This window comes from Coloeus monedula (assembly GCF_965178545.1).
Source record: "Coloeus monedula genome assembly, chromosome: 2".
NCBI classification, from domain to species: Eukaryota; Metazoa; Chordata; class Aves; order Passeriformes; family Corvidae; genus Coloeus; species Coloeus monedula.
In genome coordinates this window covers 101,447,551-101,465,493 of record NC_138782.1, presented here as the reverse complement: position 1 = coordinate 101,465,493, position 17,943 = coordinate 101,447,551, and the positions used below count along the sequence as shown (strand labels likewise).

At 36.6% G+C, this 17,943-nt stretch overlaps 1 protein-coding gene across 3 annotated transcripts in view; it reads left to right on the top strand.

Annotated features, from left to right (window-relative positions):
- The window catches only part of MYT1L (myelin transcription factor 1 like), a gene marked incomplete at both ends in the record, with an annotated part of 129,854 nt that overhangs the window by 60,603 nt on the left and 51,308 nt on the right, over positions 1-17,943 (top strand). For all 3 annotated transcript variants that reach the window (XM_082277008.1, XM_082277007.1, XM_082277009.1), the window contains 6 exons: positions 121-228; positions 3,408-3,619; positions 9,439-9,686; positions 11,968-12,204; positions 13,875-13,996; positions 14,921-14,989. In XM_082277008.1, the coding sequence (XP_082133134.1) occupies positions 121-228; positions 3,408-3,619; positions 9,439-9,686; positions 11,968-12,204; positions 13,875-13,996; positions 14,921-14,989 (996 nt within the window). The remainder of the gene's footprint in view (positions 1-120; positions 229-3,407; positions 3,620-9,438; positions 9,687-11,967; positions 12,205-13,874; positions 13,997-14,920; positions 14,990-17,943) is intronic.

The window sequence follows — 17,943 nt, the reverse complement described above, 5'->3', positions numbered from 1 at the left end:
AACCCTTTTCCTTCAGATTCTTCCTGATGCTGGCTAAGGAGGAGAAGGAGTAATTGGATCAGTGCTATAATGTGAAACTATGCAGGACAAGACAATTAAATTTCCTTTCTGTAATTGCAGCCTCTCTGGATGTCCTATTGCTGCAGCAGAGAAACTGGCTAAAGCTCAAGAGAAGCATCAGAACTGTGATGTGTCAAAATCAAACCAGGCATCAGATCGGGTTTTAAGGTATTAGAAATCACTATAATACTTATTCTTATGCAGAATTCATCACACATTCACCTAATTTGAGAATTTATATTTATATACGTTGTATATACATATATATCTCCTTTAAAGAAGAGTTAGAATTAGGGCTTCTGGATCCAATTCTCACAGTGTATTTTTCCCAGTCAATTTTCATGGGGGAGGGTTGGTAATTTTGGCAAATACATGTAAAGCTGAAAAGCTCATTTTTGTCTTAGGCATTGTTTGGTGTAAAGATGACTGCTGGAGTGCAAAGTCTAAGAACAGTGTGAAAAAAGTTGGTATCTTTTGGGAATAAACTAATATTTACCGGTAAGTCTTGGTTTTTTCAGCAGGCTTTTACTAGTAAATATCAGTTTAAATTAAACCAGAAGCCCTATGTGCATTACCAAACTGGTAGTACACCTTTTGGCAGGACACTTGAAAAAGTACCAGATATAGCTTAGATTCCAAAATAACATCAGGTTTAGTTCTTTGTGTCTGCTCCCCCCATTCTCTGCCAGGAAGGACAGAAGGAGAGAAAAATTGTCCTAAATTTTTGTATGGGAAGGACCTTCAACCAATTTTTTATCATTTATACTCCTTTTCTTCATCCATATAGGATTCTACATTTATCCAAAGTTGTATCCAGCTTTGTGCTATTGTCTCCTCTTCTGAGATATGTGGGTGGAAAAAATATTATTTCTGAGGAGCTGAAGTGTGAAGGATACATGTAAAGGAATCAAACTTCTGCATGATTTTACCAGCCTTATGCTGATGATGCCCCAAAAGCTGCAGAATTTCTCCGTGGATACTGCATTATCTGTGGGCTGGGATAGGTACATCCCTCCCAGCTGCCTCAAAGAGCGTGGGGGAAGTGCTGCAGCTTTAGTTTTCAGACTTTCCTACTTATCCCATAGGTTTCTTAGTCTTTAGCTGTCTTCTAGATTTAACAACCAATTGGGCTACTTAAAAGTTTTCTACTGTATTATCAACACCATTCTTTGAATATTCTCTTAAAAGTACATCTAATCTTGATGGTCTTTTCAAAAACCAGTATTTCCATGGAGCTGAAAATGTAGAATTATGGTTCACATCTACAGAAGATTTTTCGTCATTCCTGTTGACTTTGCTTTCCTTCCGCAGATTGCTTTTGATGGGCTTTATCTTAACTGCCCCTAATTCAGTTTGCACAGCTTGGCATACAACATCCCAGAGAGAATTCTTAGAGAAGAGTTCTTCAAATCACATTAGTAAAAAAATCTCCACTCTTTGAGGGAATAAAACAGTTTCTCACTTGATGGAAAAAGATCAAAAATGCAGTGGCTTTTACCACTGCTCATTACAGAGAGTCCACTGAAGTCAGTAGCCATAGAAGGCAACTGCTCAAAAGCAGCATCCAGTTTGCTGGCAAACTCCCTAGGAAGTTGTTCTGCAATCTAAACTTCCCTTGTGAGCTGCCTTGTGTTTCAGGTTTTATAGGCAACTCAGATAGTTCTTTCATCTTGTTTCCTGCTTCCCTTTTACCTTTAAGTCATTGAAGTATTTAAGATGAACTTGGCAACTATTTATAATATTTGTGTGCAGGCAATTGATGGGCAGATGGAGATACTTTAAGAGTAAATCTTGAATATTTGTCTTCATCCCAGTTTCCATCCTACCTGCATTTGAATGTTATTACTTAAAAAGAAATCAAATTCATAGGACTTCTATTCCACTGAAATTTTGGATTTGCATCAAATGTTCAGGATCTGAATTGCAGGTTTTTTTGCTAAATGTAGATCATCTTGAAACAGGACCAAACTATTATTCATATCAACTCATTGTATAAATAAACCCACTGCATTTTGTGAGGAAGAAGTGTCTAAAGGAATGAGCATTCATAAATCAAAGGGAATAGTATGACTAATATGATTTGTTGGGTGATCTTTACATAAATATCCTGACTAAATTCTATGAAAATAAATTCATTCAGAAAAATGTGATATAATATTCAAAACTTATTTCTTACTATTTTTCACATTTCATTTTGTCAGCATGATGATACTTCCGATCTCAACTGAATTTATGTTCCTGTGACAGTTCCTTCCATTTCCTCTGGTTATAAATGCATTACATAAAAGGAATAAAAATAAAAAATACTTGATTATATGATTCTTGATTCCAGCAGAAGCACCTCAGGTGTGCTGTTCATCATCCTCAGCTCCTGCTAAATGCTGTAGGTAGACATGCAGTGTAGTGTAGCAGTTGCTTCCTACAACCAAGTCATGTAACACTTTTTTATAGAGGTAGGATTTGCAGGATCTGACCTTTGTTTGCCTACTTTGAGCTGATGACTTGTGTGTCCACATGCAGAAGATGGTGTGACAGTGGAGTTCACTGCAGCATTCTTTCACTGAGGTTTCACAAGTTTCTCAAATGACTTAATAACATCAATCAGGGCTTCTTCTGACTGTCTGCCCTCATCCTAAACGAAAGAGATACTTAACCAAAACAGTTTTATTTTGTGTTCATTCTCAGGACCTTCCTTGAAGTGTGCATCTCTGTGTCAGGAATCGCAGCTCCTGCCAGAACCTTGCATTTAAGGATGAGCAGGACCTGCAAGGCAGCAGCTGAGAGTCAACAGGGCTTCTGAGACTCTTCCGTGTATTTCTCAAGATGAATATGGATTTGTATATCGAAGAATGAAACAGGAATAGTTACTTTTGAAAGCAAAGAGAAAAACAGCATACAGCTCTTTTGGAAGAAATTCAGAGGAAGCTCCATAAATTAGGTGGAGCTTCCAGATCTATTTTTTCTTTTTGACATATAAAGGAATTTGTCCAAACTTCTTCTGTCAGTCCACTTGCCCCTCTTTAATTCACCTCCCAAAAGAAAATGTTTGCTATGTAATGCAATTACATGGGGAAAGGGAAACCTTGAAGTATTTTAAAACAGAATTTTAAAATACTTTTAGCTGCAGGATACATTTAGTGGTATTAGAATTAATTTTGTCTAGGCTTTGTTCAAGGAAATATATATTGTTTGTCTGCTGAAAATAACCAAACTAAGGAAATGCAATAATAATTGCTGTCTCTTGAGTACAAGAAATAACTAAGATTTTCTAATCTGAACTATAAATTATGCACAGACATAGTAAACTGAACTGCATCTAACAAACTGTACATATCTTTAATTTCTAGGCCCATGTGCTTTGTTAAGCAATTGGAGATCCCTCAGTATGGCTACAGAAACAATGTCCCCACCACCACACCCCGCTCCAACTTGGCCAAGGAACTAGAGAAATACTCTAAGACTTCGTTTGAATATAACAGTTATGACAACCATGCCTATGGCAAGAGAGCCATAGCTCCCAAGGTGCAATCCAGGGATATTTCCCCCAAAGGATATGATGGTAGGAGGTGCACACTCTTATACATGAGAGACAAGTTTGCAGTTAATCATGTTGTTGTATATGTAAACATCATACAAATAAGACATGTTTTCATGTTCATACAGTATTATGAGGAATGCTATCATATGTAAGTTATTTTAAAGGCCTTCTAAAAAAAGTGTTGTTTTATACGGTGCTTGCTTCAGGATTGTTGCACTGGCAAAAGACATCTCCAGCTATTGAGCTCCTGGGATGTATTGAGATGGCAATAAAAGCTAAGTAATAGAGATAATCCTTATGTTACTATCTGGGAGACCTGGCCTCAAGGGTCACATTAGGATTCTTGCCTCCGTACAGTAGTTCAGGTAATCCAGAAAGATAACATACTTGCTTTGTGGGGATACGGAAGTAGAAAACCCGTGTCTCACTGCACTTCCAAAATCACTGCTACATACTTAAAGAGGCATTTCTGCTTATTTTTTCCTCATAAAGACACTGGTTGAATTCTCTGGAAAACCTAACATACTAAGTATTTTTAGGAAAAAGCTGAAATTAGCTTTAGTTCAGGAGAAGACAATGGATGGGATCAGTCAGGCAAGAGGCTTATTATTAGGGGAGAAAAATGAACTGCAGGATAAAGAAGGATTGTAGCTTTTGTAGATGTCGGGAATTTTTCAGAGCAATACATTTATATATGCATATATATTATATATGTGTGTATATATATATATATATATATATATAACGAAACCATACCTGTTTTTTTTTTTTGTACGCTAGTGGTTTAAATATTTGATACTGCTCAGTGACTACTATAAGAAATTTCAGGCAGGTGTCAGATTTTTGTTTAAGAAAACAGAAAGAAACATACAATGCAGAACAAGTTATGCTGTTGCCTGAACACAGACTGACATTTAAAAGTAGTTAATTGAAGAAAGAAAATTACTACAGCTCTTGCCTTCATATGTCTGATATTTTGGTTATTTTCCTTTCTCATAGAATTAACAGGCATGTTCTTACACTATAGCAGAAATGAGAAGGGTTGTGAAAGGAAACCTATTTTTAGTAAAAGAGCTTTTTTTTCCTCACACCTTCATGTTATTTGTCTGTAACAGAATAAGGGCTTGAACAGGATTAAAGGTAAAGCACTAGCTGTAACTGTGGTTAGGAAGGTAATGAGTATACATTAGTATAAGGTAAATTAGGTATTAAATATTGTATATATATTCTGTCTACTCTTGCAGAAAGGAAAGCATCATAATATGGCTGGGGTTCCTGTGAAAAAGATTATTTTCAGATCACATTACTGATGCATAAGCAACTGATACATATTTTTCTCATTTATGGGCCCATTTTCAATAAATAATAACAAACTCCACTTTCTTTCCCAAATCACCAGAATTTGAAAATACATGTAACATTAAGCACAAGTTTAACATGTCCTTAAATAATAAAAGGCTGTGTTGATACAGGTCACTGTCTTTATGCACACTCACCTTCCTTTGCTATAAATAGGAATTTTTCTTGGCTATAAGACTGTGACTAGGTTGCTCCACTGCTCAGTAATGTGAGCCAGAGGGGACTGAGAGACACTGCATACATGTGATTCATGCTGGTATAGCAAGTATAAGGGGCTCTTGTGCCCTCAGAACAATGTGAGCCCATTAAAGCTGAAGCAGGTTGGTTGCCAAGCAAAGCAAACTGTGTGGCTTTATTGCATACTCCTGGCTCTGCCGGAGGCAGTGTACACTCTTCCTGGTTCCAAGCGGTGTGTGTGCTGTTTGGCCAGATGGACCTGCCAACATGGTCCCAGAGGTGGGGCCTGATTTGAGTTTTCCTTTTCCCTGTTAGTGATTTTCGTGAAACCTTTAGGATCTCTCTGAAATTTCAGAAGTACTTCAACGTATTTGGCTTAAATTGGCTCAAGAAAACCAGTTGAATTCCTAGAATGATGAAGTGAAATCCTGGACACACTGAAATTGGTCAAAAATTTTGGCACTGACTTTCAGTGGAACAAGGATTTTGCTGACAGCTATTGTAAATAACTGAATATGAAGGAGATTCCAGGAAGAGACTCTTCACTTAAAAGAGCCACTTCAAAAAATTTCACAGTATTTTTATATTTGTATTTGTATATAAAAAAAATGTAATTATTGCTCCTGAAGACATTATGGAGGTCCAGAGAGCACACCTATTATGTATGTCAGTAAAGCATGCTTATATAAAAGCAGATTCAGTTCTGAAAAGTCATCCTGAAAAACCCAGAAGTACATCTAAGGTTTTGGGGGAAATGTGCAGGTAAACAGTGCTTTAGTTCTGATTATATGAGAGAAGTAGTCTTAAGGATATGAAAAATCAATAGCTTCACACCTCAATTCTTTTTTAATTGTCAGCTAGTACTGTATTTTCATCATCAGAGAAGGGGATTATATCTCCAGTAAGTGTACAGTTGGGAGTGATACAAACATAAATAGCTCCTTTCCTTGATATTTTTTCCAGTAAAAAAACAAACAGAAAATGTATACTTTGGATTGTTGGGTAGGATGGCCTAATAATTCTTGAGAAATTTTGTATTTTTTGGGTTTGTTTTTCCTTTGAAACCAGTTGCACAGTGTATTGGATGTTGGGCTTATGGTATACAGCAGTAAAGATGAGAAAAGCTGGACACAGCAGGCAGTGGTGATAGCAATACCTTCAGTTGCTCAGGTGATGACAGGAATTGTTGTCATCCCACCAATAGGCCTGAGTTGTTCTGTTGAAACACTGAGAAAATGTTATGAGTGGGATTCATCTGACCATATCTAGAGTTTTATAATGTCAGCACTGACAGCTGAACTGGGCACCCCTTTCAGATTTAAGGAGAAGAGTAGGTGCTTCTCTGATTCAGTTCATCTTTTCCTGAAGTGCTTATTTAAAACTGGTCAGGTGAATCATTGCCTGAAAGTTCCTATTTTTTTCCATTGCCTGTATAGGAAGACTATAATAACTAGGTCAGATATCTGAAATTAGGTGAGATTAATCTTTTATTGTGCAAGAAAAAGTGTTGAAACTGTAATTAATTTACCAACACATTTGGTATTTAGACAATTGGGGATGAAGGTCCCTGGGCAGAACTGAATTCCACTCCAAATACCTTCCTTTGGTCTTTTGCATGTTTGGGATCTCCCCCATTGTTAATTAGTAAGAGAAGCCTGTAGACTTTGAGAGGTTCTTTGTAACCAGCCGCCAGGCATATCTGATGGAAGCCCAGTTTGGGTATGCAGCTGGTTAGACCTGTGTCTGTTTTTAATGGGAAAGGTGTTCTCCACATTTGGTTTCACTCCAGATTACAAAGCATAGGTGGACTGCAGAGCTTTGTAAACCTGGTGGCACAGGGGTGGGCATTGTATCAAGCAGAGCTATCTGGTATTGAAACAATGCAGCTTTCCCTTCTTTAGTGAACAGGTTGATTTAATTCAATATAAATTGATGATCTTTGTTTCTCCTGAAAAACTAATGTGAAATGAACAATCTGGGTTATGTGACGCATCTTCAAATGTACAGCTACAGTAAACTATGGCCATTTCTCTCTAAGTAAGTTTTGCTTAAATTACTGGTAATATGAAAGCTGATAGTTGTGTAGCATGCTTACAACACTTTACATCTTCAAAGTGGTTTGCAAGTGAATCACAACACAACTAAATTTTAGAAGCAACTTTCTGTTTATAGGGAAAATGAATTCAAGGGATAATGTAGTTTGACCAAGGCCACAGAGGAGTCCATATCAGAGCCTGCATGAGTTTCTGATGGTTAGTCCTATGTATAAAAGCTGCCTCTTTCCCTCCCTCTCTTTAGCACACATTCTCATATATATATATACATATATATATAAATATATATCATTTCCCATGTAATATGTCTTTTATGTCTGTCTGAATGTGACCTGCTATAACAAGGCTAACATTTTTTGAAAATGACAAAAGTCTTATTTGTTCCTATGATTTTTGAAAGATACTTCTAATTTGTCTAGTTCAGTGATACAGGGTGCTTGCTGTGTTAACACAGTAGAAACTGAATTATTCAATTATTTGCTTCCTTAAGTATAGAAAAATTCTTGTGTGTCTTGGATACTGTAACAAAGTAACAATGGATAAATACTGAATTTTTAATGACCACCACTGACTACTATATTAATAATGAAACTCTTGAGGAACAGTTCACAAATTTATTATTAGTGGATACCCTGCTAGTGTAGTGCTACTATGTGTTCAAAACAAAAAAAATGTTATGAATGTTTAGCATTCACTTCACTTAAAAAAAATCACACCCTGTGCATTATGTGGCTTTCCTGAGAAAACTCCATCTGTTATGATTTAAGTGAAACACTATTTCCTTTGCAGTGAAAATAATGCCATGATTTTTTTTCAGTTTTTTAGAGAAAGGAGGATGACATAAGCTGTAGCAGAGACATTTTGCTTTCAGATTCTTCTTTTGAACCCTGCTTGCCTACCAAAGCAGCCTGTGGTTCACAAATGGGCTGTGCTCATGGGAGCAGATTATTATATGTATGACTGTTCAGACAAGTACAACTGAAGAGTCTGGCATTTAAATGGAGCCCATCACGGAAGAGCTCTGTCTAGGGCCTGACCTTTTTTGTATAGCTCTCTAATCAGCATGCTAGTTGGTTATTGTTACACTGTGCTGTAAGGTACGATCTCTGCAGTATACATTTCCATCTTAAGGGGAAGTAGTTGCTGTAATATGCATGGATGTATCCTCTGACCTTGACTTTTATTTTTTTCTGAAAATACATAAACTTTCAGATTTTGGAGACGGGCTCACACTTTCTTGCATTTTTGATAAACACTTTTAAAACAGCTCATCTGGGAAAAGGGCTGAAGAAATAAGTGGACTAATAGGGCTGCTTTCCCTTATTGCTATAATATCTTTCGCTGCAAGAAGCATCACTTAAAAGCAGCAACAGTGCTGCTTTGTGTTTAGACAGGCTGGACGTGAGCACTGTCAGTGCCTTGGCTCTTCTGTGACCGCCTGTGGCTTGTGTCGGTCAGAGCACAGCTGGGCATCGCTGCCTGCAGTGGAGCAGGGAGGTGTCTTTGGTCCTTACAGGTTTTATGAAGAGTTGCAGGTGCTCAGGTTTTTTGAAGTGGGGGGAACATTTCACTTGTACCTGTTGCCATTTAAACAGCCATTGCTTCTGCCCTTGTGCAAGTTATGGTAAAACTCACACGTGACAACCACCTTTTTCCTCCTGTAGTGCCCGTCTTTGGGATGTTCAGTGCCATAATATTTGCCTGGGGTGTAGGAGGAAATAAAGCTTTTAGGAAGCATGGGGTGTTTGAGGACATATGGGTGGTCCTGCGGCCCAGAGGTCAAGCTCATCAGCCTTGCAGCAGGTTTGATCTCCAGTAACTCTGGGGAGTTCTAGGCCTTAAACTAACAGTTCCTCATATAAATAGGAAAAGGTCCCATAGTGTTACATTGCCTGTCATTAGTAAAAATGAATGAGCTGAGCAGGTTGTACCTTCTGTCTGACTATATATGTGGGGTAAAAGCAGTGTTTCTGTGTTTTTATTGTTTTATAAATCCAGCCTGTTTGTCAGAACAATTCATGATCATGTCATGCGGATTTTTACAGGAGGTTATTTCATACAAACTCACACATGTAGCGTATAAAACTCACAGAAATCAAGAAATACAGCCATCATTCTTATTGCGGGCCTTTTTTTTGGCATTGGTTACTGTTCCTCATTATAAAGTTCACCTCCAGCAGTTTGTTTTCCTCTTCACTTATGCAGAATGCTCCTTCTTTTGAGTCATCCTTGTCATATTTCTTCCCACAGCTAAACGCTACTGTAAGAATTCAAGTCCAACCAGCAGCACAACAAGCAGTTATGCCCCTAGCAGCAGCAGCAATATGAGTTGTGGTGGAGGCAGCAGTGCCAGCAGTACCTGCAGCAAGAGCAGCTTTGACTATACTCATGACATGGAGGCAGCACACATGGCTGCTACTGCTATTCTGAATCTCTCAACCCGCTGCAGGGAGATGCCTCAGAACCTCTCCACTAAGCCTCAGGATCTCTGTGCAAGGGTAAAAATTAGTAAATCTGTTTGCTGATGAAGATTTCTCTTAAATGTACTTGCTCTTTGGCCCTGATTAAGAGAAAAGCTGTAGTACATCTTGCCTTTTTCTTTTCCTTCAAAATTAATATTATCTGGCAGCTCTGCTAAAACAGGGAGGAAAAAAAAAGATACAAATTGCTCACAAGTATCACAGGAAATCATGATGGGTTTATAAACTAACGATACAGATACCATGTACTCCTTCATTTTTAATTTGTTCTTACTATAATTACAAAAGATGTTTGGATTGCTCCAGTCCTATTAATTGCACTACTGTTTGGGTTGTGGGTTTTTTGCAAAATGCAGTCTGGTTCATACATTTTGCGAAAAGATTAAGATTTAACTCTGCATTTTCATTTAAAAGTCACGAATGGGACCTAAACTTCTAAGATTCAGTGCAAAGAAATCTGTACTACTGTATGTTACAATTTCTTGCCTGTCTGTGATACCACAGTTCTTAAGTCAGTGCATAGCACATTTGAAATGAACAAATCCTCTGATACAGGTGACTTAAAATGTGCTTAACCATCTTGCAGGGTCACTACTGTTCTGTATATTTATAGAGCCTCAGTATATTATAAGATGACCATACAGATACAAATAAAAGCTTTTGTCATTAAGATTTCTGTATTTAAAAAAAGCAGTGCACTATTAACATCCATTAAAGATTTAGGAGGTTTTTTTTTTTTCATTTTTAACTTTAAAATTTTGGCTCTGATAGCTGTTCAAAAACGAGTATTTAACATGCACAAGCAAACAGTGCAGTACAGTGCTGCCTATAGGAGACCACTAGATGGCTGAGCAGACAGATGCAGTGCAGTGGAAACATTTTTATTGTGCTTGTAGAGAGATTTTGAGCTGGCAGACATGTTCTATTCTTCTAGTATAGACAAAGGTTTGCTTTCCCTCGTTTTGCAAACCCCCTTTTATTATGACCATAACAAAATAAACCTGTAGTAGTAGGCATTAGTAATAATCGTGATCTAAGCCAGAATGGACTTTGTTTTCAAATGCTGCTTTTTATATTAATTTATTTAATACTGTTCAAGAGGAAAATCTCTTTCTGGCATGTAAATAAATGCAGTTGTTCTCTCTTCAGTACGATGGGAGAAGTTGGAATACAATGCTAAAAATCTTCAGTGTTTAAGCCAGAAACTGCGTCTTTCCTATGTGTTGCTCTATACTGTGATTGAAGGAATGAGTCTGAGGAGATAAACAAGTACTTTCTAAATTAAATTAGCAGGATAGCAGCAATTAGATATAATCTCTGACAAAAGGCAGTAATTCAAAAAGAGAAATTTGCATTCACAGTGCTTTCCTGCAGCTCTGTTGTTACTCAAGAGAAAAAAGTCACCAGACATAGGAGGAGTCGGTCAGATTCACATTAGTTTTGAAACCAAATTTCTCATGGAACACTTCATTTTTAGAATGATGACGGATTCTCTATGGGCATTTTTATCTTATATGTCCTTTGTTTTTTAGTTTTGTGTTCATTTTAAGATATTTTATTTCTCCTCATCTAATATAATAGACAACACTTGTTTCTGCAAAGAAAAAGAGCCCATACTTGTCCCGTTTTTCACAGTACCAGTTGTCACAGAAATTGGCACAAATTATTATCAAGATAGATAGATGAATTGTTAATGTGTGTTCATCTGCAGGAAAGGAGCTGTGAAACTTGAATGCATTTCCTCATTGAAAAATGGTGTCCAAAAGGACTTCCTTTGGTACCCTACCTCCCTATTTAATTTTCTGACATTATGTATTCAAGCATAGACTGCTAATGTTAAAGAAAGAAAGAAACAAAGATTGTTTGATGTTAGCTGGTTTTTATTTCTCTAATCAACCAGACAGATGTCAGGACTGAAAATGAGAATTATGCAGATGTTACCTCACAGGTTACCTCACCTGTCACAGAATAAATCAAGAACATAAAGACAATGGCAAGAAAATACCTTTAGAGATTTCTCCTTTATATATCAGATTTTGCACCTATGTGCTGGGTGGCAGAAGGGGTACTGAAGACCCTTTTCCCCCAAACATCAAATTAGCCATACAGGAAGAAATATACTTTAACAGCATTAATGTTGTGTAACAGCATCCTGCTATGTGTAGGAGGGGGCTCAATGCTTACAATCTATACAGGAATGGAAAAGCATTTTATCATTCTGCTAGGCAATCAGATTGAAGAAGAGGTAGCAGTTTGCTAGTGTGAAGTTGAATTAACAATATTTTTCTTATTTTGACAGAATCCTGATATGGAAGTCGATGAAAATGGGACGTTGGATCTGAGCATGAACAAGCAGAGGCAGCGTGATGGTTGCTGTACCATTTTGACCCCACTGGAGCCAATGTCCCCACAACGACAAGCTGTGATGAACAACCGGTGTTACCAACTGAACGAGGGTGACTGCTGGGACTTGCCAGTGGACTACACTAAAATGAAGCCAAGTAGGATAGATGAAGATGATTCCAAAGAGATTAATGTATGTCTTTTTCATCTATATAGTTCTTGTTGCAGTCTAATTTTGGTAATTCATTAATTTTCTGAAATTTGGAGGGAAATAGGAAGCAAAATTAGTATGTGATAAAACTGGTGGTTTTCTACGAAAAGGACTTTCTGCTGGTTAATCTTTAAGACTATATCATTCTGGCACACATCTGATCTGTGACTAAGTTCCATAAGACAATATTTGAACCATGAATGTGAATCATGTTTTCTAACAGCGTCATCTTGTTAACAAATATTTTCTGCAGTAAAGATGTTTTGCTATATCCAGATTATGTTACTCTGTATAAGCAAGTTGACATAACCATGCAATACTGGGATAATCAGCTCTGAAGACAAGATATTCTTCTGAATTTGAAAACCATAAATGATGTGCTGACTATTTGAAAGCGTGTATTACTTAGAAATCAATTGAAACAAAGCACCAGAGTATAGTGTAAGCTTTCAACTATTTCAACTAATCTTCTAGATTACTTATATGCTCTTGATAGCTCTGTGTTAAAGGGCCTATATTAATGAAATACTTTCTTTCAAGAATACAAGGCATATAAGAAATCAGTGTTACTTTTCTACTCCTAATACCAAGACAACAGCAACACCCTTTAAATATGTTAGTGAATTTATATTACTTTTCAAAACAGAGGAGACAGGACACTGAAGAGGTCTGCTGACAAGGTTCAATGCCACTGCTTTTTTTCTGCCAGGTTTTAACCTTTATCCATTCTGTGGCTTAAAATACTGCGCTCAATTCAATTTAGCTGTTTGAAGACTTCTAGAGATTGATTTTTCTTGGTTTATAGCAGAAAATTAGGCTAATCATTTGTGTGTAGCACATCTCTTGCCAATTTTAATTAAACCATAAAACTATTCTCAGTATCTTTGAAATATATAATGAAGTGGCATTTTCACTAGATATCCTGAATGCATTCTAGCTTTGGTGATACAGTTTTGCTATTAATTTCACTGAAGTTGTCAGGAAATCTGTCACTATCAAGTAAATGGGAGGTAAAGCAGCATGTTTTTTCAAAGAACTCCCTACTTCTACTATGTTGTTTATAGCACCATCTGCAGGAATCCCTGAATCCCTGCATTCAGCCACTGCATTCCTGAAATAGATGGGTATGAATTTCTGAACATCGCCAAAGTTAATTACAAATTATATCATTCTGTTTTGCCAGACAGATCCATTGAGATTTGTCCCAGACTGAGATTCTGTGTGTAAATGTTAAGATTGCTTCTCTTTCATCTTTGAGTTCTAAATCCTTAAAAATGTTATTTAAGATGGCTTTTTGATGCATAGGATACTGTATTTAGTAATCTTTTTTGGCTTTCCTCTGTTGTGCAGTGACTTTAGTGAAAAGACCTATTTAGAGAAAAATAATATGACAGCTATAGAAAAAGCTGGAGTTTTTCCTTTTTTTTTTCTAGTTAAATAAACTATATATATCACATATTGTGAGGTCTTCATCAAAATATTCAAATATTTTTCAGAAGTTTAGTACATGAAAGAATATAAAATAATTCCATTAATTTTCTCTGTCAGAATAGGATGAGAAGGAGATACCATCTGATGACTCTGCTTTGCATTATTTTATGAAAGCTGTGACCTTATCTAGCTGAAATTAATGTGTATATATTTGCCTGTAGCCAGAAGATTTGGATCCTTTCCAAGAGGCACTTGAAGAAAGAAGGTATCCTGGTGAAGTTACAATCCCAAGTCCTAAACCCAAATACCCTCAATGCAAAGAGAGCAAAAAGGATTTAATAACGTAAGCATAATGTGAGGTGAAATTATTTATCTCCTTTTAACTTTTTCTCTCTTTGTCTTTTTTTAAACCAACGAATACATATACGCCTTGCAGTATGAGCATGCAACATGTGCAGCATATAAATGTTTCAAACTGCCAGTTAAGTAAAGTGATAAGCTAACGTGTATTTGCTTGTTCTTAATGATGCTATATTGTATTGAGACGCCATTTTCATTTAAACCTGTTCATTTTGCAGCTTTTCGATTAGGATGCTTAAAACCCCTTGCAGTCATTGCAGCTAAACTGGAAACAATGAAACTTTTAAAAGTTTTTTTTTAAACATACTTACTATTTTGGCTGTTTTTGTTTTTGTTTGGTGGCAGATGTCCAACACCAGGGTGTGATGGGAGTGGTCATGTGACTGGTAATTACGCCTCACATAGAAGGTGTGACTTCATTTTTTTCATGGTGGATTCTGTCTTTTCAATTTATTGTTTTCAGCTTACCTCAACAATGCTGTCAAAGTAAAACGTTGAACTATGTGTTAACCCTTTGAGTAATATATGTTGATCTTAAAAGCATGCTAATTTGTGTGTTGTATAAACGTCTTTTATTTTTAAATAGATTACTAAAATTTCCAAAGTATTCCTTAAGCATTTAAGTAGTTAACCCAGGAATCTCCAACATTTTTTGTTATATTTTTCTAGTTCATAGAGAAACAAACAAACAAACAAGAACATTTGCAGTATGTAATTTTGGAAGTAATGTTGATAACTAAATATATTCAGAGGGTTAACTGTATTACAGAATTCAATATTACAGCACTTGCCCCATCGCTTTTCTGCATTACAAACTTTTACTTTTTAATTTTTATGTTGTGTTTGTTTCGGAGCATTCAGTTAATGAGAAGATTAACATACTTGTATGTCCTGCCATGTCTTACAGTTTATCTGGCTGTCCCTTGGCTGACAAAAGCATTCGGAGTATGCTGGCCACAAGCTCACAGGAACTCAAGTAAGATATAAAGAACACATACTTTCTTTATAAATATTTATTTGACCACAAACTGTGTATAGTTGTGTCAGAAATTAGAAATGCTGTCTGGGGACCTGCTGTAGAAGGGGCTGATCCTGCTTGGAACATGCATTGAAGTCTCTAGAAATTCCATACAAGGGCCTCTGTACATAAGTCTGTTGACCTAGCATGTCCTTTTGTGTATCCTTTAGGTGATAGGGATGGACAAAAGACAGAACTTCTGGAATTTCACCTTAATGCTCGAATTCCTATTCAATTTTTTTTCGAACTTTGAGTTTACTAGTTAGAACAGAAAATTCCCATACAGTTAGACTGATGACACACTTCTGATTACACAAGCAGTAAAGCGCTGCAGTTTCTCAGACATAGTTGGAGGGAAAACAATTTGTTTTTCCCAAATGCTTGCATAATTTTCCCCAGGTTCATATCATTGCTACCAGCCTAATACATTTGCTCATGTGACTATGTTTTTTAATGTTTACTTGGTTATCCCCTGCTTAAAATGAGTTCTTTACAATTCCTTTCAGTTCTTTGGAATAACAGTTGTGAACAATGAACATTAGAGAATCATGAGACTTAGCTTTGCTCTGTCTTCCTGCACATATGCTCTACTGCAACTCTCTGTGTGGAAGAACTATAGCATTTATTAGTGCTGTGACAGGGTGGTACTCCCGAGTTGGTAATTTGGTTAACATGGAAAGATGTTCACAAGAAGTGAGGAAAATTCAGTAGGGAAAGTATGAATGGATACCTTATGCTGCCATACTGCTTAGCAGTATTCTGTCTTTACAATACATTTCTTGAGTTCAGAACATACACTGATTTAAAAAAAACCAACCGACTCTTGATGTAAACCATGCGAAAAATAAGAAAGCAAGCATGAGAAAACTGCTGGAGTAAGATTGCTCTCTAGTTTTACCTAATCTAATTGCTACATATAAACAATACATATAAAATTTACAGCTGATTTCCCACAAAGTCAAAAATAATGTTTTGAAACTATTATTTTAGGTGATGCTGGTATATGCTGCCAGAAGAATATGGGATATGCAAAAGGGGATGTAAATGAGATCAAGGAAAACATTTAAGTATAACCAGAGAAAGACATGCGCAACCCAGAGAAACCCAGATTTGGATGTGGATTTTGGGTTGGGATGGGTCAAAGGGTAAAAGTTTGAGGAAATGTAAATGCATAAGCAAAACACAGTCAAGACTCTTGAGGCAGCATGAATGTTTTAAGCACATATTTGCTGCTTTAACCATTTATAATGTTTCTACTTATCTTAAGAAGGTGTTTCTGAATTACCCCATCTCTTCTGCTCTTCTCAAACATCTGCAGTCAAAGCTGCCTGGTAGAGACCAGGAAGAAAAGAATCCCAAAACACTTAAACTTGAGATCCCAATTCTATGTTATGCCAGTCTCTCTACTTATTTCAAGTTTTGCCTAAGCAAAAAGAATAAGATTAAGTTAAAGTTATATTTTTAGGTTTAAAATCTATTATTTGTTATTTTTAGCATAAATTATTAATTTAGCAGTTATCATTATACCTATTGAACACATAAAACTCTTTAGTTTCAAAATAACAGAATTTTAAGCAGGCTTACTTAACTCAGTTCTCTTTTGTATTTGCACTATGTAGCAAAATTAAATTTTCATTTTCTGATCATCTATTTTTCCACAGGATACAAAGTAAATCATTGCACAGGACAGATAGTAATCACTGCATAAGCAACTAATTAATTTCTTCTCTTTTCCTTCATTATCTCATGTGAGAGCCTGTCTGTTGTTCACTACAGTTTTCTCAAACTGCCCTCTGAAGATATAACTACTAATTCACTCATGTTTGTCACTATCATCACATCCAAGTGTTTCCTAATTAATTTAGTTATAAATTAGTTAGTTTATTAGTTTATTTTCATCTGCAGTTATACTCTGAAGTAAGTTAGGGTTGGCATTGTCCCCATTTTAAACCAGAAAAATTAGGTATATAATTTTGATTGCTCAGTTGGATACTTTTAGGACTCAATTTGTCAGTTCTTCACATTGTAGAGAACTGTATAGGTTGAAACCCTTGAATTTGCTTGGAATTGTGGGAATTCAGCAGATCTATGTAATGTAATTGACCCTTTGTGAAAAGGGATGAACTCTGCAGAAAAAGCAGGAGAGTCCAGTTCCAGAGCAGCCACATTGTCCTTTTTCCTATCCCAAAACTCTAATCAGTCTGAGCTTCCACTTGGCCCATTTACTCTGTCCTGTTTTTCTTCATCATTTTTTCTACACTGTTCCCTGTCTCAAGCTGCCTTGTCTGATCAGCCCATCTCCTGCCTCCATCACATTTATATTTTTATTGTCCTCTGTCTCTACATCCTGTGAAGTTGTTACAGAGACAGAAATAAAGCATCTTAGCATTTCTCACATGTATTTGAAAGCAGGGAAGTAGGAGTCCTACGGATGGCAGCATCCTTTATACAGCTCTCATTTATGCTCTTATTCTCTGCTTAAGATGGAAGTAGATGTGATCATGTAAATGTAATGTGCTTGCACAAAGCAGCTAAACCAAAGCTACAAAGGGAATTTGATTTTGAAATTTTTGATCTGTGAAGTACTTCATTTACATATGTTATATTTCTATGTGTGAGGTCTGGGAGTATAATTTCCTTGTTTCTAAAATGAGCAAGCTGAAAAGAAGCAGAAATTCCATAATATGGGATACTGCTGGCCCTCTGTCAGGACACCAGCCACCATGGGAAATTTCGGTATCCGCTCTATAGCCTGGGCTGGTGTCACAGACAACAGCAGTAGAAAGTTTAGTGATCTGCATGGACTGGCACCAAGAGGAGATGAGGAACATTGCTGGTGTATTTGCTGACATCAAAAGAGGAGTGAGAATCAGTAACTTGGGCTCCTGCCCCAGGCTGTAGAGGGAAATGTT